General features: G+C 46.4%; 1 protein-coding gene across 2 annotated transcripts in view; it reads right to left on the reverse strand.

The window, feature by feature from the left end:
- Positions 1 to 20862, reverse strand: part of RAB37 (RAB37, member RAS oncogene family) — a 100604-nt gene that overhangs the window by 68575 nt on the left and 11167 nt on the right. For both annotated transcript variants that reach the window (XM_088482607.1, XM_088482604.1), the window contains exon 2: positions 18136 to 18246. In XM_088482607.1, coding sequence (XP_088338733.1) covers positions 18136 to 18246 — 111 coding nt within the window. The remainder of the gene's footprint in view (positions 1 to 18135; positions 18247 to 20862) is intronic.

Consider the following 20862-nt stretch of genomic DNA (forward strand, 5'->3'; position numbering starts at 1 on the left):
ACTAAATTTTATGGCACCCATGGAAGTGAGAGTCAGAGGGCCTGAGGGCAGAGATGAGTTTCACAGAGTGGAGAGCCTGCTTCCTGTCTTCTCCACTCATACCAGGTAAGTGGAAGGTGGAGTGTATATATATGTGTGTGTATATATATATATATATATATATATACATACAAACACACACACACACACACACATATATATATATATATATATATATATATATATACACATATATATCTATATATATATAGAGAGAGAGATAACTGTTACCACGCAACTGTTTAATTTAGGAACGCATCAGTGGGCGTCTTTATGCTCGGGTGATGTTTGCTAACAGCATATTTTCACAGCTGCGAGCGTGGGGAAGCACGGCTGCGTACGCATTAGCGTCCATCTCTGAATCAGGCCCCATGTCTCCAGCAGCCCAATCCACGCAAAGCACACATACGTACAGCTTTCCCCTATGACTGCGAGACACCAGAGCACATGAATTTACCTGAAGGATATGGAGCAGGCTGAATGCTTTGGGCAAGAATCCGGCAGGACAGGAATTATTAGATGCTACACACACAAGCTGCTGCTCATTTTGTAATTGTCAGTGAGAGGCGAGAGCGGACCGGCGGCTAAACACAGGCGGACAGTAGTTGAATAACACCTCACCATGAAGAGGCCCCTATATCTACTGTGACCTTAGCACAGTCTAATAGGGGTATTCAATATGAAACGTTAACTTCACTGTCGAAGTTAACATTTCATATTGGAGTTTTTACCTGCGTTAAAGTATCGGGTACGCTCCCGCTTATCCCCGTATTCAATATAAAATTAACGAAAACGGGAACCTCCGAAGTTGGATTTGCGTAAAGTTACGAATTTGTCCTTAAAAAAATTGTAAGATCCCCCTAAAGTTGTAAAAACATGGGGGATCACTATGGGTACCCCCGTTTTAGCCTTTAATTGAAAGTCGGGGCTTTAAATAGCCGCAGCAGGTGCTTTTTTCCGGACATTGAAGAAGTGATGCAGAAGAGCACTTAGGTTATTTTTTTTCGTTTTTTTAAGTGGTCCCATCAAATTTGGGGTACATGAAAATGGGTACTAGCATATTTTTAAGTCCCTAAAGAAAGTTTTTAAAAATTCTGCATTTGTGCACCTGCCGCTATAATTCTATTCTACAAAACACCTGCCGCATACTTGCAGAATAGCCCTGAACCTATTTCCCTATTGTTAATCATTTTTTTTCCCATTTTTTTTTTTTCACCCCAATTATTAAATACATTTTTTGGGGTGTCCCTATTTTTTTTGTAAACTTTTTTTGACAGTTCTTTTTTAAATGTCATTCCCAGGGGTGCAGGCTATTTTTTTTAAGCCTACACCCCTAAACCCCAATTCTGCACTTTTTTTCGACACCTATTCAATGGTGAAAAGTTATCCCCGTTTTTTATCACAGACTTTTCAAAACTGCGAAAAGTGTCTGATATTGAATACGGTGTAAAACTAAAACCTGCGATAATGACGTCATACCTCCGATATTAACGCAAAAACGGACTTATCGCTCCCATATTGAATACCCCTATAAGCCTTTTTCTTTTTTTAAAAATCATCCCACCACAATAAACAGCCTTAAATTGACCTGATTTTACGTAAACCACACCCCCAACATTATTGTCACACCCATTGTTAAAATTGCATTTACTGGGCCACTTGCTTGTGTTTGCCCCCCAGGCTGAAAGTTGCCAGCCAGCCCCGGGCTGTCGCTATGCGTGTCTCGCGCATGCGCACGACGGAGCTCCCTCCGTCGTGCGCATGCGCATTAGGGCACCATCGACCCGCTTGCGAGCGCTCAGCGGGTCTGAATTAGGCCCAGAGTTTTAGGATGTCCATGCTTCAGTCCAGATGGTTTAATCAAATTGACTGAGGTACTAATTAAGTCACCTGTGCTCAAGCATGGATATCCTTAAAACGTGGATTGTAATGGCGGAGTTTGGGAACCTCTGGTCTAAGGGATAACATATCAATTGCTCAGGTAATTTACTACGGACTTGTAAATGAGGAGTTGCACATTGTTATCTATGGCACAGAAACAGACAAATCTCAGGTGCACAACTCCAAATTATTAATAATATATATAAATGGTGGGTAGGCCCATAGCCTTGGCCATGATTATGCTAAAAACCTCAATTGATTGCAAAATGTATTGCATTTATATATATTATTAATAATTTGGAGTTGTGCACCTGAGATTTGTCTGTTTCTGTGCTTGCAATTAGTCTCATCAGGTAGCACCTCCCATCATATATATATAGTCAGGTTGTGCAGTCCAGAAATCTTTCCCATATGCTACATTGTTATCTATGTTCAGACCTCTGGGGGTCATGGTTCTCAAGACATAAATTCACCTAAACCCTTCCTTGTTTATTGTGTTAAGCCGCACATCCACTAGGCGACAGTACGATTACAACATTGTCATCGTACCGTCGCTGCTGTTCCCCTGCAGTGCTACACTGAACAATTGATTGTTCAGTGTAGACACATCAATCATCTCTGAACATGGGCAATCTGTCGTTATCGGCAGATTGACCAGCATGTTCAGTAGATAATTGATGTCAGAAATGAGCGGGAGCACACATCGCTGGTCATTTCCAACATAATAGTGCCCAGTTTGTGCACGATTACTGCGCGATTGCACGATTGCAATGTCGTAATCGTGCAATCGCTCAGTAACATCGCGTAGTGGATACGCGGCTTTAAAGTATTCACTCCCACTCCGTTTCTTGGAACTTTTTTTTATTTATTGGTGTCAAACATCATTCTGCTGTACTGATGGACTAGAATCAATCATCAATCTATTGTATTAGAATGGACAAGTATCAAACATTAATCCATTGTATTAGAAAGAATTAGTATCAAACGTCAATCCACTGGACTATTGTCAAACATAAATCCAAGAAATTAGAAACAACTAGCATCAAACATCAGTCTGCTGTATTAAAAGGAACTAGTATTAAACAAATCTGCTGTATTAGAAGGGACAAATATCAAACATCAGTTCACTTGATTAGAAGGGACTAGCATCAAATGTTTGTCCGCTCCATTTAGAGAGGACTAATGTCAAACATTAATCTGTTGTGTTAGAATGGACTAGCATCAGGCATCAGTCTACTATATTAGAAGAAACTGGTGTCCAACATTAATCGTTACATTAAGTGTAAGTAACTAAAATAGCCTGCTCTATTATAAAGGACTAGTGTGACACATTGGGATGTAGTTAATAGACAGTCGGATGCGATGCCGACGGTCTGAATCCTGACTATACATGCCCGACACAGGACTTAAGATAGGTGTCGAAATACCATCGTCTATCTTAATCAGCAAGAGCCGGGTAAGTATACTACTTAGCCCAGGGATGGGGGGGGTTAGGCTTACAGACCCCTGGGGGGACTTAGGGTTAGGCCTCCTCCTGGGGAAGGTTAGGGATGGCTAGGGGAAGGAGGGGTTAGGGATATGCGCCACTAGGGTTAGCCCCCCCCCCCAGAAGGGTTAGCTTTAGGGTGCGGGAAGAGAGGGTTAGGGATAGGCATCACTAAGGGAGGGTTAGGGTTGGGGGGGGGGGAGTGAAGGGAGGGTTAGGGTACTTACCAGCCAGCGTCGGGATGTCCTCCTGTCGGGCTGCCGTAGTCGGGAACAGCCGTCGGTATATCAATCCCATTCCGACACATCTGCCTGTTGCATTAGAACATAAGGGGCAAGTATGATTGGGTTAGTTTCTAATCTAACATTAATCTGCTGCATTATGAGGGGGGTATAGTGTTGACCTTTGCCCAAATTAGGGGGGGAGAATTCACACCATTTCCTCAATGAAGCCTATTATGAGTGCAGGAGACCTGTTGCATGAGCCAGCTCAATCAAGAGCCAGCTCTCCTGTCTACCACTTAGATCAATAATGAATAATTCTAACATAAGTCCCATCTTCTAGAAAATACAGGTGTCACGCTTAGCGTCATGGAGTCCCCTACTGAGGGTCTGGAAGTTGTGGTCCCGGGTCAAGGAAGGAATCAGTAGCGAGGGGCCTGGATGTTCAGTCTCCCCATCCACAAACATCAATTGTTGACGAGACCTGACCTAGGGTGCGGAGTCTAACCTGCCGGGAGGTGTTCACCAGTGACCCCTCCAAGCGGGATATGGGTTTCCGCTGCACCGGGCGAGCAGGTTACGGTCTCCAGGTCAGGGGTCCGATGTGAGTGGGAATGGAGAAAGACACATCGCTTTGGCCCACTGGAAATATAATCTCTGTACCACTAGTACAGAGTAAGCACAATAGAAATGTATCCTGAGGAGGTGCTGTGGGAGACCAGAGAAAGGAAATCCACTGAGGAGTATGTTCTGCCGCTACCACTGGAGAATGAGGATATGCTGCTGACTCGAGGAGAAGGAGGATTCGTACTTGTACACTACTGTGCGTACCGAGTACACAGGCAGGGGCGCAGAGAGTGGGGAGAGCGGGTACTGAGGGGCCCGGCGGGGGCCTGGGTCCGGCGCAGCCCCCCTCCCTTCTCTCACTCTCACCGCAGCCCAGCACACAGCGTGTGCTGAGCTGCAGTGGGAGACTGCTCATGGCTGCTGAGCAGCAGCCACAGCAGTCTCCTTTGCCTGTGAGTGGGGAGCGATCACACTGATCGCGCCCCCCCCTAGCTTTGCGCCGGGCTGAGGGGCTTACAGCGCCCACCTCCGCGGCGCTGCAAAAGTGTTTCTTTGTTTTTTGCTCAAAGGGCATGGCCATGCCTCACGCGATTAGGCCATGCCTCCTCTGTACCTGGGCCCTCCAGGGCTCTCTACGGCCCTGTACACAGGCAAAGGTATTCTGACACACTGCTGCACCAAGATATAAGGCACTTGTAAATAATACACAGGCAAAGGCACTTGAAATAGCACACACAGGCAAAGGTGTTCTGTCACCCTGCTGTATAAATTTAAAAAGAATTCTAAACAGTGCGCAATTAACCACTTAACTGATTTTTTATGACTGAATTAGGTCAAGAACATCTTTTTAAAACTTATCCAACACGATTTTCTGAATTTTTTTTCTATTTTTTTTTTAAACACAGTATACCATAAATATAGCAAAATTTATGGTATACTGTAGTGATGGTTATTGACAGCTGCACAATCGATGGCAGTCCCAACCGATGTTAAGGAAACATCGATGACTGCAGTTTCAAACAATCGATGATTATCTATTGATGTGGCAACCATCGATAAAAAATCATCACTTATTTTAGACTGCAGCCACCGATGTTTCCTTGACATCGGTTCAGGCTGCCATCGATGGTACAGTATCGATGACCATCACCAATGGCACAACAACTTGTTAGTGGTCATAGACCATCGATAGTTTGTAAACCATCGATGGTCAGTGCCATCCCTAGTATACTGTATAGTATACCATCCCTAATCAGAGGCCCTGTATCGAATCTTGATCGATACAGGACTGCCATAATCAAAATAAAATTGTCTATAACACCAATATAAGCATAAAAAAAAAATAGTTAAAAAAAATATATATATACATATATATATATACACACACACACACACACACACACACACACACACACACACACACACACACACACACACACACATATATATAAATATATACACACACATAAAGTCAGGTCCATAAATATTGGGACATTGACAGAATTTTCATATTTTGGCCTCTATTCACCACCACAATGGCTTTCAAATGAAACAAACAAGATGTGCTTTAACTGCAGCCTTTCAGATTTAATTTGAGGGTAATTACATCCAAATCAGGTGAACGGTGTAGGAATTACAACGGTTTCTATATGTGCCTCCCACTTTTTAAGGGGCCAAAAGTAATGGGACAAACAAAACAATCCTAAATCTAACTTTCACTTTTTAATACTTTGTTGCAAATCCTTTGCAGGCAATTACAGCCTGAAGTCTGGAACGCATAGACATCACCAGACGCTGGGTTTCATCCCTGGTGATGCTCTGCCAGGCCTCTACTGCAAATGTCTTCAGTTCCTGCTTGTTCTTGGGGTATTTTCCCTTCAGTTTTGTCTTCATAAGTGAAATGCATGCTCAAACGGATTCAGGTCAGGGGATTGACTTGGCCATTGCATAACATTCCACTATTTAGCCTTAACAAACTCTTTGGTTGCTTTTGCAGTATGCTTTGGGTCATTGTCCATCTGCACTGTGAAGCGCCGTCCAATGAGTTCTGAAGCATTTGACTGAATATAAGCATATAATATTGCCCGAAACACTTCAGAATTCATTCTGCTGCTTTTGTCAGCAGTAACATCATCAATAAATACAAGGGAACCAGTTCCATTGGCAGCCATACATGCCCACGCCATGCCACTATCACCACCATGCTTCACTGATGAGGTGGTATGGATGAGCAGTTCATTTCCTTCTCCGTACTCTTCTCTTCCTATCACTCTGGTACAAGATGATCTTTGTCTCATCTGTCCATGGGATGTTGTTCCAGAACTGTAATGGCTTTTTTAGATGTTGTTTGGCAAACTCTAATCTGGTCTTCCTGTTTTTGTGGCTCACCACTGGTTTGCATCTTGTGGTGAACTCTCTATATTCACTCTTGTGAAGTCTTCTCTTGATTGTTGACTTTGACACACATACACTACCTCCTGGAGAGTGTTCTTGATTTGGCCAACTGATGTGAAGGGGTTTTTCTTCACCAGGAAAATAATTTTTCTGTCATCCACCACAGTTGTTATCCGTGGTCTTCCGGATCTTTTGGTGTTGCTGAGCTCTCTGGTGCATTCTTTCTTTTTAAGAATGTTCCAAACAGTTGATTTGGCCACACCTAATGTCTTTGCTATCTCTGATGGGTTTGTTTTGATTTTTCAGCCTAATGATGGCTTGCTTCACTGATAGTGACAGCTCTTTGGATCTCATATTGAGAGTTGACAGCAACTAATTCCAAATGCAAATGTCACACCCAGAATCAACTCCAGACCTTTTACCTGCTTAATTGATAATGAAATAACGAGGGAATAGCCCACACCTGTCCATGAAATAGCTTTTGAGCTTATAGTCCCTTTACTTTTGGCCCCTTAAAAAGTGGGAGGCACATATTGAAACCGTTGTAATTCCTACATCATTCACCCGATTTGGATGTAATTACCCTCAAATTAAATCTGAAAGTCTGCAGTTAAAGCACATCTTGTTTGTTTCATTTCAAAGCCATTGTGGTGGTGAATAGAGGCCAAAATCTGAAAACTCTGTCAATGTCCCAATATTTATGGACTGTATAAATATATATATATATATATATATATATGCATATATGTATATATCGTATATATACATATATACTGTGTGTGTATATATGTGTGTGTGTGTGTGTATATATATATATATATATATATAGGCAGGGCTCTTCTGTGTATATACATTGGTGGGAGGGTAAGTGGGAGGGACAGCACTATGCTTGCTGCCCGGCGGGACCTATATCCAGCGGCTAGAGCAGCTGCTGATGTACGAGAGGGAGGAGGGAAAGGAGGAGGACAGCCTTGTGTATTTACCCGCCTGCTGCTCCATTCCCTCTCCAGCCGCCGGGTGCGGGTTCCAAAGGGGGGAGGATTTGCCCGGCGGATGTGCTGTTTCTTCAGCCGCCGAGCTGCCGCTATCTATACGGCGGCTGGAGAGGAGGATCTGCCAGGCAGCTGCTCCTTTCCCTCTGCAGCCGCCGGGTATGGGTGTGATGCTGGGGAGATGCTCACAGTGTGGGTGGCATACGGGGGAGGATTTGCCCGGCGGCAGAGCAGTCTCTTCAGCCGCCGGGCTACCGCGATCTCTACAACGGGGGGAGAATTTGACCTTTAGCCGGCTGTGTGGTTAGGCGGATGGGGAGGATTTGCCCAGCGGCTGCTCCGTCCTGGAGCACCGCGGGCTGTCAGTGTGATGTGTCCGGCGGCTGCTCCGTCTCCTCTACAGCCGCCGGGTAAAGGGGGCCGTCGGCACGGGGCTGCCCGAGCACTGCTTCAAGCAGTGATCAGGCATAGGGGTAGGAGCTAAGGGAGCAGAGGGACCGGAAGGTCCCTCTGAGATGGGCGGCTGCTGGAAGTTAACTTCCAGCAAGCCGCCCACTGGGCGTTTCTGACTGGTCGTATCAGATACGACCATGTCAGGGAAAGCCCAGTCTGGTATGGTCGTATCTGATACGACCATGCCAGGCAAGTGGTTAAAACCACCACGGAGCACAGGAGTTGTAAAATAGGTGTACATCCACATATACACTGAAATTATATGATAAAGAAGATTTTTACAACAAGCAGGCGCTCAGTGGTTACCACATCACCTCAGTGGGATAACAAAAAAAAAAACAATATTCAGTAATAGTTCATATTTGTTTGGTACATGCAGATCCCAATATTGTTTCTTTTCTGCAGATCTGCAAAAACAAATGTCTCCCCTGCTCTATATAGATAGAGCTGATCGACAAAAAAAATACATCAGCATATAGAAATACTCCAATTGGGTAATGCGAGTTAAGAAGGGATAATCACCGCGGTCCCAGCTGGAAATAGGGGCAGGCTGGGTCTGGTCTCCGGATACAAGATCCACCACACGGGTCCTCCTGTGTTAGCAATTCCCCTGGAGTGGCACTTGTAAATAGCACACAGGCAAAGGTGTTCTATCACACTGCTGCACAAGGATATGGCACTTGTAAATAATACACAGGCAAAGGCACTTGAAATAATCACTAGGGCTTAGGAGCCCATTCAGACATGCTCGCGAGATGCGGGCGCTCACTGGCAAAAAGGGGCCAGATATTCAAATTCCACGCTCGCACTGTGTGGCGTAAGGACACCCTCTATGTCTTAGCGAGCTACGGCACTGAGCGCTCGCTAGTGTATAAAGACGCCCCCTTTCCCCTCGCAACACACGTCATCTCCTGGAATTGTTGGATTAATTGGTAACATCGAGAGCCATCGGAGCTGCTCGCAGCCCTTGAGGTAGCCCTACCCCGCCGCAAGCACTGCAATCAGTGCTGGCTGAAATACATGCAGGTGACGTGTACAATGACGCCACTTTGCTAATTATGCACGCCCTTTAAATGGCATTTTGTTGGCCTGACACATCTGCGTCCGCAAAACCACTCACCCATTTACAAGCACCTTCCCCTGTAACCACCCACAAACGGCACTATCTGTCACTCAAAGTAGCGCTCTGGCTTTGTGCTACGAGCACACGATTCCCCATCGCAATGACTGGCTTACGCATGCGCACTGCGAATTATACGCATGCGCACTGAGCAACAATCGCTCGGCAGCTAGCGATCGCGTCTTAGCGAATGGGTCTGAGGGCCTGTTTCAGACTCGCTCGCGCTGTGCGTTCGCCTAGCGGCCTGATGTTCTGCGTACGCACATGCGCACGCTTCGATCTGCGCGTGCGCGAACTACACACATCCCTCTCGCTCGCCCAGCAAAGGCAGCCCAGGGTAATGAGTGACAGGAGAGGCCGTTTGTGGGTGGTAACAGGGGCAAGACACTAATAACGGGGGGTTGGAGATGCGAACGCAGGCGTGCCTGAGTGTTTCAATGCCATTTTCGAGGCGTACATAATTAACAGGCAGCGTCATAGTACATGTGACTTGTCTTTTTTTTTGCACTGATTTCCTCGCAATACTTGCAGTTGGGTAAAGCAACCGCAAGCACTGCGTTAGCATCCGATGGTGCTCAATGTACAAATGTTTTAATACACTTCCTGGAGATGACGTGTGCTAGTGGGCGGTTCTGCCTGTGTGATTGGGCGTATGCTCAGACAAAGTGTCCGCTCGCTAAGACATGGTGGGCATGCTTATGCCTTGGCGAGCGTTCGCTTCCCGTGGCGTCACTTTGAGAAATTTGCATACACATCCAGCGAGCGTATGCAGATAGTGAGCGGGTCTGAATCAGGCTCCGAATCAGGTCCTTAGTACACAGGAGATGTACACACTGGAAATACCACTGGGAAGAGTCTCTGGAAGATTGTTGCTTGCTTTGTTCCAGGCTTCCCATGCAAACAGCAACCATCTGGGAATAACGAAGTTGATCAGGCAATTTCCTGTTCACCTGGAGTTCTGTTTATACCCCCAGGTAGCTGTCCATTGGATTCAGCCAAGATGGTGCTGTGGTGAGTAACAGCCGATCCCCGGCAGAATCCTGACAACAGGACCTGACTACTCTGCATAAATGACAGGGATCCCAGAACTAAAGGCCCCAAATTAGTATTTGTATGTTGGAAGAAGGGCTGTGTAAATCCCACAACTACCCACAGATGGAATTTACTACTGATTGCACAATGAAGTTTAAAAGGAGAGTTCTGATAAATCTTACCTTTGTTAACTCTCTTTCTTCAAAGTCCATAGGGTCCACAGGGAGACAATGGGGTATAGGTGGTACTTAGAGGACCGGACACCAATAGCAAAGCTTTCTATCCCAGGATGCTTCGGTCCTTCCCCCTATACCCCGCCCACAGCTTGAAGACAACTCAGTTTTGTCAACAACCCCAAGACAGGAGCAGGATAGGAGAGAAAGAAGACTGGTACACTGAGAATTAAACTCTCACACAGAGAAGGAAACAAGTGACCAAGAGAAGAAACACATAGAAGCCAGGTGCGTCAGGGCGGGTGCCCTGTGGACCCTATGGATTTCAAAGAAAGAGAGTTAACAAAAGTAAGATTTACCATAACTTTCCTTATCTTCTTGAGGGTCCATAGGGCTCCACAGGGAGACAATAGAGGTGTCCCAAAGCAGTTGTTCAAGGGTGGGAACGCTCCTGAGCTGAGAGGAGAACCCAGCATCCAAAGGAAGCATCCTGAGAGGCAAATGTATCAAAGGTACAGAACCTAAGAAGACGTGGCTGCCTTGCACAGTTGTTCGGGAGATGCACCATGGCTGGTTGCCCACGAGGGACCCACAGAGCAAGTTGAATGAGCAGATACTGTAGCCGGCACAGGAAGACCAGTCTGCGTGTAAGCTTGGAGATAGTCATGCGAAGCCATCTGGCCAGAGTCTGTTTGTTAGCTGGCCATCCCTTCTTGTGGAATCCATATAGGACAAAGAGGCAATCCATTTTCCTGATGGAACCAGTATGGTCCATGTAGATCCTCAGAGCATGGACCACATCCAAAGAGGCCTCACCCTGTGAGAGGTCTGGTGATTCGAAGGCTGGAACTACAATTTTCTCATTAAGGTGGAAACAAGAGACCACGTTGGGAAGGAAGCCAGGGCGCGTTCGAAGAACAGCCCTGTCCTGATGAAAGATCAGAAATGGGGAGCGACAGGAGAGCGCCCCTACATCCAATACCCTATGGGCAGATGATATAGCCAGAAGAAAAAGTCTTTGCAGTGAGCCATTTGACGTCTACTGAATCCAGGGGTTCAAATGGAGGTTCCTGAAGTGTGTGGAGAACCACTGACAAATCCCATGGAACCACAGGAGTAACAAAGGGAGGTTGTATATGGAGAAGGTGTGAACATCCGGCAGTGGAGCAATTCTGCACTGGAACCAGATGGACAGAGCAGAGAAGTGCACTTTCAGAGAAGGCAGACGGAGTTCGAGATCCAATCCAGCTTTAAGAAAGGCAAGGAGTCTAGAATCCCTAAAAACCTGAGGGTCATAGTTTCTGGTAGCACACCACTGGAAATATGTGTGTGATAAATCCTGGCAGGACGGCTTACGCGCTCTAAGCATTGTCTGGACCACAGAGCTAGAAAACCCTTTAGACCTTAGAAGGGATGTCTCAAGAGCCACGCCGTCAAAGACAGACAGGTCAGGTCCGGATGTAGACAGGAACCCTGATACAACAGGTCCAGTCATTGAGTAAGTTGGAGAGGAGCGTCTATGGAGAGACTCTGAAGATCGAAGTACCAATGCGTATGGTCGAAAGCCAGAGCTACCAACAGGACCATGCCCCTTCTTGCTTGAACTTCCAAAGAACCAGAGGAAGAAGGGAGACTGGAGGGAAGAGGTACGTTAAATGGAAGGTCCACTTCACTGACAATGCATCCATGAAGGCTGCTTCGGGGTCCCTTGTCCTGGACCTGTACACTGGAAGGTTGTGTTGTGAGGCCATTAGGTCTACATTTGGTAGACCCCATTTGTCCACCAGGAGCTAAAAGACTTCTGGGTGTAGAGACCACTCCCCTGCATGCATATTGTGGTGGATGAGGAAATCCGCTTCCCAATTGAGATTTCCCAGGATGAACACTGTGGAGATGGCTGGGAGATGGCGTTCAGCCCATGTGAGAATGCGTGACACTTATGCCATTGCTGACCGACTTTGAGTGCCTCCCTGGTGATTGAGGTAGGCCACTGCCATGGTATTGTTGGACTATACTTGTACTGGCCTGCCCTGATGAATATCCTGAGCCAGAGTGAGGGCTCTGTAGATGGCTCGGAGTTCTAGGACGTTGCTTGGTAAGATTGCCTCAGCTGGTGTCCAGCGTCCTTGGAAAGAGTGCTGGCCGGTCACTGCACCCCACCCGCAGATGCTTGCGTCTGTGGTGAGGAATACCCATTCCGGGATCCAAAAGGGGCGACCCTTGTTTAAATGGGACATCTGTATCCACCAGCAGAGGGACAGGCGAACCTCCGGAGAGAGACCCATTGTCTGGGATCTGATCAGATGGGGAAGCCCATTCCACCTGGAGAGGATCAGGTGTTGTAGGGGCCTGGAGAGGAACTGAGCAAACTGCACCATGTCAAAGGTGGACACCATAGATCCCAAGGTCTCCATTGCAGAGTGAATTGACACTCAGTGACTATGGAGTAACCTGCGCACTTGGTGCTGTAGTTTGGAGATTTTGTCTGCTGTCAGGAAGATTCTCTGAGCCTGAGAATCCAGGAAGGCTCCCAGATGCACCATTCCTGAGAAGGGGTTAGAGAAGACTTTTTCCAGTTGATCAGCCAGCCGTGTATTTGTCGAAAGGCAATGGTTACCTGTAGATAGCGGTGAAGGAACTCTGGAGAGCTTGCTTAGAGCAAAAGATCATCCAAGTATGGGAGCAGTCTGAACCCCTAACGACAAAGATGGGCCGCCATAACTGCCATGATCTTGGTAAAGACCCATGGAGCTATAGAAAGCCCAAAAGGCAGAGCTTAAAATTGGTAATGTTGCTGTAGGACAGCAAACCGGAAATATCGCTGATGAGAGGGCACTATAGGTAAATGTAGGTAAGCGTCCTGAATGTCCAGAGACACCATAAAGTCCCCAGGCTCCATAACCAGGACAATAGAGTGTAGGGTTTCCATACGAAACCTGGGCACCCTGATAAACTTGAGGATAGGCCGATGAGACCCGTTGGGCTTCTGAACCAAGAAAAGGGTAGAGTAATAACAATAACCCGTCCTTCGCTGTAATGAAGGTACCGGAATTATTACCCCTGAGTGCAGCAAGGACTGAATGGCCTTATGGAGGAGCAGGGCTTTGCTTGGGTCTGATGGAGGCCCTGTGCAAAATAATTGATGGGGGGGGACCTCAGGAATGAGAGGGCGTACCCGTGAGAGACCACTTCTTGTACCCAGGCATCTGTGTTGGTTTAACCCAGGGGGAGGCCCACCCTGTCAGGCTGAAGGCTTGTCCTCAGATTTGGTAGCTGGACATCTAGTAGCCCAGGCTGTCACGACCAGGGTTTCATGGCGTGGAGGTTGCGGTCCTTGCTGGTGGGTGCGCTGTGGCGTGGTGTTTCCAGTGAGGGAGCTTGCGCGTGGAGCCTGGCATTGTGTGTGTGCAGGGGTCTGCCAGCGCTGGGCCATCCTGGCAAGGGTAAGTCTAGAAGTGTCTCAGCATCACAGATACATGGGAGTGGCCATCTTGCCTCAGGTCATGTGACATAGTGGGCCTATCCTTATGCATCAGGTGATCTCTCCAGCCACTCACACGCTGCTGCTGGGTACTTAAGGGGATTTGGAGCTCCCTGTAGTTGCTAGTGCAACCGTGTGTTTCAGCATCAGCTATGAGAGAGTTCCTGTGCTTCTGACCAAAGTCTTGTGCTCCGGTGCTTGCCCTAACTCCTGGTTGGTCCCAGGCTCCCTGCAAACCTGCATCATGCTACCCTGCCTTGCTTCCTGCTGTGGATCAAATCCTGCTCCTTCTACCTACCCACTCCTCCCTGAACCTGAAGTTCCCAAACCTACCCATTCCTTCCTGAACCTGTTGATCCCAAGTACTTACTCCAGCCTGCACCTGAGTTTTCAGCAACTATTACAGCATTTCCGGACTACCCTGCACAGTCGACTCTCAGCATTTTTGGATTTTCCATCAGTCATTATCACAGCATTTCCGGATTACCCTGTTTAGCCATCATCTCAGCATTACCTGCTTTCCCTTTCAGCAACTATTACAGTATTTCTGGATAACCTTGTTCAGCCATTGTCTCAGCATTACCTGATTTCCCTTTCAGTTATTATCACAGTATTCCCGGATTCCCTATCCTGCTATTACCACTGACTTTCTGGACTTTTCCTTCAGCTCCACAATTACCTCAGTATCAAGACTTTATTTTGGTTCTGTCACTGATCTGGACATTCATTCATTGCATCACTATTGTTCCTTCGGTCACAGATGTTAATCAGTATTATTCTTGTACTTGTCTACTAGTATTTACATTAAACAACCCACCTTTCAGTTTAAATCTGTTACGGTGTCTGCTCCTGTTTCCACCCCACAACGGTGTCTGCTCCTGTTTCCACCCCACAACAAACACAGATCCTAACACAGGCCTGTTTGGTCCTAGGCTTGGAGGCTTTTGTGGATGACAACTGCCGTGGAAAAGACTGACCTTTACCCTTTCCCTGGGGACGAAAGTACCTAAAGGATGACATCTGAGGCTTCGTAGCAGATGCAGAGGGCAAGAACGCTGTCTTAGAAGCTGCCATGGTAGTCACAATTTTGTCCAATTCTGAGCCAAACAGGATCTCCCCAGAGTAAGGCAGAGACTCCAATGCCTTTTTAGAGTCTGAATCTGCCTTCCATGAGCGAAGCCAAACAATACGGCGGGCTATCATGGAAGTAGCAGATGCTTTTGGAAACTAGGAGACCAGTATCCAGCCTCTCCTAAATAGGAGGCTGCATCCCTAATGTGAGAGATGTAGGACAGCTGTTCCCGAGAAGCAACAGAGGTAAATGTGTCTTCTAGGGCCCATGCCCAACTCTCAATGACTTTTGCCACCCATGCCATAGCCGGGATGCAATCGGGAAGCCGGCTGACATTATACTGACAGCCGGCTTCCCGTCATATCCTGGCGGGGGTGAAATGACCGGTGTCTAGATGTAGATGCCGCTCATTTTACCGACGCCAGGAGACCGGCGCCTGGTATCCCGATCGAACGGATGCTGGGCACCGCGAGCAGACAGCCGCGAGCGGACAGCTGCGCGGGGGGGGGGGGGAAGGGTTAGGTTTAGGACCCCCGGGGGGGACTTAGGGTTAGGCACCCCCCCGGGAGGTTAGGGTTAGGCTAGGAGGAGGGAGGGTTAGGGTTAAACACCCCCGGGGGGAGGTTAGGGTTAGGCACCTCCCCGGGGGACTTAGGTTTAGGCAGCGGGGAAGGGGGGTTAGGTTTAAGCACTTAGAAGGGGGATTAGGGTTAGGCACTTGGGGAGGTTAGGGTTAGACACCCCTAAGGGAGGGTTAGGGTTAGGGGGGTAGGTTAGGTTAGTTAGTACTTACCTGGGGACGATCGGGATTTCCAGTGCTGTCGGGCTGCCACTGCCGGGATCTGTTCCTCTGTCAGACTGTCGCTGCCGGGATTCGAACTGCCGGCCATGCGGCCGGCGGTATTACATACCGAGTCCCCATAGCCATAGCAGGACGAGTAATAGCTCCTATAAGAGAGTATATAGACTTTCGGCAAGCTTCCATCCTTCTATCTGTAGTCTCCTTTAATGAGGTTGCTGTATGAATAGGTAAGGTAGAGTTCTTAACCAGGCGTGTAACTTGGTAATCTACGGCAAGGGGAACTTCCCATTTAGTGCAATCAGTAGCTGGAATAAGGTAAATATAAATCAAGCGTTTAGGCAGCTGAAACTTTTTATTTGGTGTATTCCATGCTTCACTCATTAGATCAGATAGCTGATCAGAGTGAGGAAACTCCGGCAAAGCTACCTTCTGTTGTTTAAAGAGTGTCTCTTTTGCCTTAGGAGTGGGTCCTGTATCTTCTATTTGAAGAATTGATTTTACAGCTCTCACTAGTGCAGGTACATTCAATTTAGACGGGGACTCCTCCTCCCCCGAGGGGGAGTCAGAGTGAGAGAGGTCTTTATCTTCTGCCTTCCCAGTCCAACCAGAATCTGATAGCTGGGTGGACTGGGAAGATAACACAGCACGCTTAGTAGTTTTACTAGGTAAGGGTCTCTCCTTTTGCAACATTTGTTGAAAGGCTGTAGCGGTAGCCGTCAGATTCAGCACTGAGGTACACAGTACATCTACCCATGGAGGAGGAGAAGGAGGCACTGGATTTGCAGGGAGTACCTGTTGTGGCCATCCAATAGGGGGAGCTACCACAGAGACCGTTCGGCAGTCCACAATTTTTGCCAACACCCATGAAAAAGAAGCCCAGGGGCCGATGGGCCAGGTGCCGTATAACAAGATGCACATAAAACCATCTTGAATGAGATCTTCTGAAGCTAAACCTGCTAAACAGGACTTACAAGAAGCCAGAGTAGGAGCAATAGCCTGCTTGTTACTCTTGTCTTTGCTAGACATAGCTGCAAGCTCACAATCTGGCACAGTGCAGTGAGCAATACAGATATATGTACAATATGGCACAGTGCAGTGCGCAATACAGATATACAGTATGTGACAGCCCTCACAAATACAAGCAGATGTGAGGTACAGTGAACCCCCTATACCTCAGTATTCCAGGGTTATAGTGAAAGAAAGGGAAATGTTGGTATAAGCTGACAGTTGAGAAAAATAAACAGACAGCAGCACTAGCACAAGTCACATACAATGCAGAGTATACAATATAACTGCAGTGGGCACTAAATTCAACTACACAGACCGCAGTGGCTGGTAGGATATAGAGCTGTATAACATGGCTCCTAGGAGAGGTATACAGGAAGACTGGACCCAGCATTCCCGGAGACCTGTGGCTGTTGCAGAAAATGGCCGCTGTGAGTCTCTGAGGGGGCAGAGGGTGAGGGAGGAGCAGCTTAGCGGAGGCAAGACCGCAGTGGATTGGTGCCCTGAGCTGGTGGAGGGACTGCAGGAAGAGGACCGTCTCCCCTATGCTGACATCAACCACCGGGTCCATGGCCTCAGCTATCCCCTGCGCCAGTAAAAGTTATGCCCTGGTGGTCTAGTGGAGTCCCGGATGAAACAGTGTCTACAGCAGCTCCTCCGGTCTGGCTCCTGAGACCGGAGGTAAGACTGCGCATAGACGCCTATTCCCACGAGCACGAACCCGCCTTACCTGTCCCCTTGAGTCCCGACTGCAGTCTGGGGTCCAAGAAGCCCTGCTAGCTAGGTCCTCCCCGGAGCACCGCTGAGAGTACCTAGCTTATGGCTGGAGTCACGCGCCGCAGAGGGGTAATGGATCAGCAGCGCAGACGTCCGGAGGTCTGTCTATTACTGCTTGCTCTGTTACAGTAAATAAAAATAAAAAATCATATAGTATAACAGTGATCCAGCTCCTGCCGGACACCAACGAAACTGAGGCTCTAGGCGGGGTATAGGGGGAAAAAGCTTTGCTGTTGGTGTCTGGTCCCCCAAGTACCACCTACACCCCTTCGTCTTCTTGTGGTCCCCTATGGACCCTGAAAAAGAAAGCCGCATACACACTTAACGATATGCTCCATGAGCTATATCGTTAAGTGTTTCCCCTGCACTGCCAGGCTCAATGTCGTTAACGACATTGAGCATACAAACTGAACGATACCGTTAACGATATCATTCAGTGGCGGCACCCTTCCTCATCCCCGTACTTGCAGAACCTGATGATATATCGTCAGGTTGCCCTGCAAGTACGGGCGATGAAAGACATCGTTATTGTTGATATCATCCAACTTATCGTCTAGTGATAGTCAGAACTAGTACACTGGGATCTGTGGTATTATATGACATGTCAGTTCTGTGATACTGTACACCCGCTTTGTCTTACCGTGAAACCAATGCCCACTGTAGAGGTAAAAGATCCTGGAATAAATTTGCCCTGGTCAAATTGCACAAGCAGCGATGTCTTCCCCACAGAGCTGTCTCCTAACAGGATAGTCTAAACAAAAGCAAAAGGTAAATTATACAGATGGCTATGCAACAATTTAAGAAAAACAACATTGAAATACATTATTTTAAATATTATGTATAACTGAAAATAATTATAAATCAAAATGATTTAATAAGAAAACTTATATAAACTCTGTTACGAGTGCCTGCAGTACGATTAAAGAAACCTAAGTGGTTACCTAGGGAGCCAATGGTTAGGGGACACAGTACCAAAATGAGTAGCAAAAATGTCACTCATCCAGTGTTTTTGTGATGTGCATACATGGAGTGCCGGCCGCTGACATGGTGGGTACGCAAGCATCCGTTTCTGACATGTGAAGCTTGCCAATTTCAGCTCCTCCGTATTTGTTTTATGGCATTGGCCAAAAATGGCTAGCAACTATGATGGATGTTTAATTTTGGATGGTCCATCGGCCACAGAGGTCTGATGTTGGATGGTTAATCCAGCGATGGTTTCCTGCTGATTGTTAAGAAAATAATGCTGACCATCGATGATCGCCTGTCGATGATAATCCCTTACCTGTGGGGGCTTGGCGTGTGGCGCTTAGTTAGGATGTCGCAGCCAAGTGCCACGCTCCCACTCTGAGGAGTAAAAAATGCTGCTCCCATCTCTTGTATGCTAAAGACAGAAGCAATGGGTGTGGGGGTGCAATGCCAGGGAGGAGTTGGCAAGATGCCACTTCTGAGGAAGAGGTAGTCCAACAATGCTAATTTGCAATGGACAATCACAGTTTATGACAGTCAAAAGTGTCATGGCCTCTGGTGGTGTTGTCTCAACTAGATGGACCAAGTGGTTCTTATCTGCCGTCAAATTCTATGTTTCTATATTCAATTAATTCAATTGGCTTAAAATGCCCTGCTCTCCAGTCGGGTATTTGTTATATCGTAATTAAACCTTGGCACAATCCTTCCTATACCTTCTAAGTCCTGCCTATACCTTCTAGAATTGACGCTATTTGCGTACGCAGTCATACAGTAAAATAAAAGCCTTCAGACTTTGAAATGTGTTTCCAACGCACAAAGGTTATTATTAAAATATAAAAACAGTAGGTTACACACTGTGATATAAAGACAATTTAGCGCAAAGTAATAATACAGACCCAAGGTACAGTTATTACATATGCATTAATCAGTGATTAAACTTCAAACAATGAGAGAGAGAGAGAGAGAGAGAGCGCACATGTCCAAGATGGCTGGTGAGGGGGTGTGTGTGTGGGGGGTGTGTGTGTAGGGGGGGTTGGGAATGACCCATGCCCTATTGTCCAAACTGCATGGTCTCTAGACAAACTCCATTTTGAAAACTCACATAATGTAACTCTGTAAATCATATATCCAATAAATGATCACAATTTTATAATAACTACAACCTATTTGTACTATACAACAACAAAACTGAGTAGAATTATAACTATAATTACAAGACTATTAATTCACAACTTCCATGAATCAAGCACATGTTTCAATGGGGGGGAGTATCACATGTAATGCCATTGTCTAACCCACTTGCTGGCAGCCATCTTTAACTACCTTACACACAGTTATTACTTGTACCATTCAAAGCTGTTATTAATTAAACTTCCATGATATAACACTGATACCAGCCTATGATTACATTCATGATACTATGCAAACTTATTCAGATAGTAAGTACCATATAGTGGCCAAAATACCAGTACTCACAGTACACAATTCTATCATGACACTGAAATAACACCAAACCTATGCCAGTCTTATTGCCATAATCACACTACTAATAATTCACCATTCCAATGAATCAAGTACATGGTTCCAGGTCCTAACACAGCTCACCAGCGGATCTCAAACAATTATATTAACCAACACCGATCATTACAAATACCATAGTTCTGTTTCACACACTACAAAAACAATTGTACACTGCAGCGTGGATGATAATCTTACAGGCTAGCTATATCATCCACTGTATGCTAACACAGACTTATGAATTCCTTTAACTACAAACTTTTTAGATACAATCTTTATAAGCTACATTACAGATAAAAACACACAACTAGCTACAGAGACTCAAATAGACTAACTACTGTACAGTTTAACAACAATATACTTAGCCAAATTCCAGGGGTACAAAGTCCCATTTTCGGTTGTCTTGTGATAGGAAGACCTCTCTCTCTCAATTCCCTGCTCCAAGTGTGTCTGCCAGTATGTGTGTTCTCAGAATGCCATACTCCTCCCCTCATCTGTGAAAAGGGCCTCCCAAACCCCCACCTTGAAACTCCTATCCCAACATTGTGATACAAATACTAAACAGGTCACTTCAAATGGAAACAGGTCAGCCTCCAAAAGCCTTTTGTCTCCTTTTTTGCCTCTGCATGCAAATCTAAGCTGCTAACATTACATAGTACATTTTAGTGTTTTAACTCTCTACAGTCCATAAGTTGCGAACGCATGTTGCGATCTTCTCACCGATGACACCAGAAAGCTGTTGAGACAGAGTAGATCAGTACAACACCAAACACAGTTTACTTATCATATACTAAACCTTAGATATTAAATAATCTTTATTTCACAACGTTAATAATAAATTAATAAACTTTGAATATTACACTTTGAAGCTATGGAACCTTTT

The sequence above is a fragment of the Taudactylus pleione genome, unplaced genomic scaffold, assembly GCF_031769625.1.
Source record: "Taudactylus pleione unplaced genomic scaffold, aTauple2 ptg000290l, whole genome shotgun sequence".
Lineage (NCBI taxonomy): Eukaryota > Metazoa > Chordata > Amphibia > Anura > Myobatrachidae > Taudactylus > Taudactylus pleione.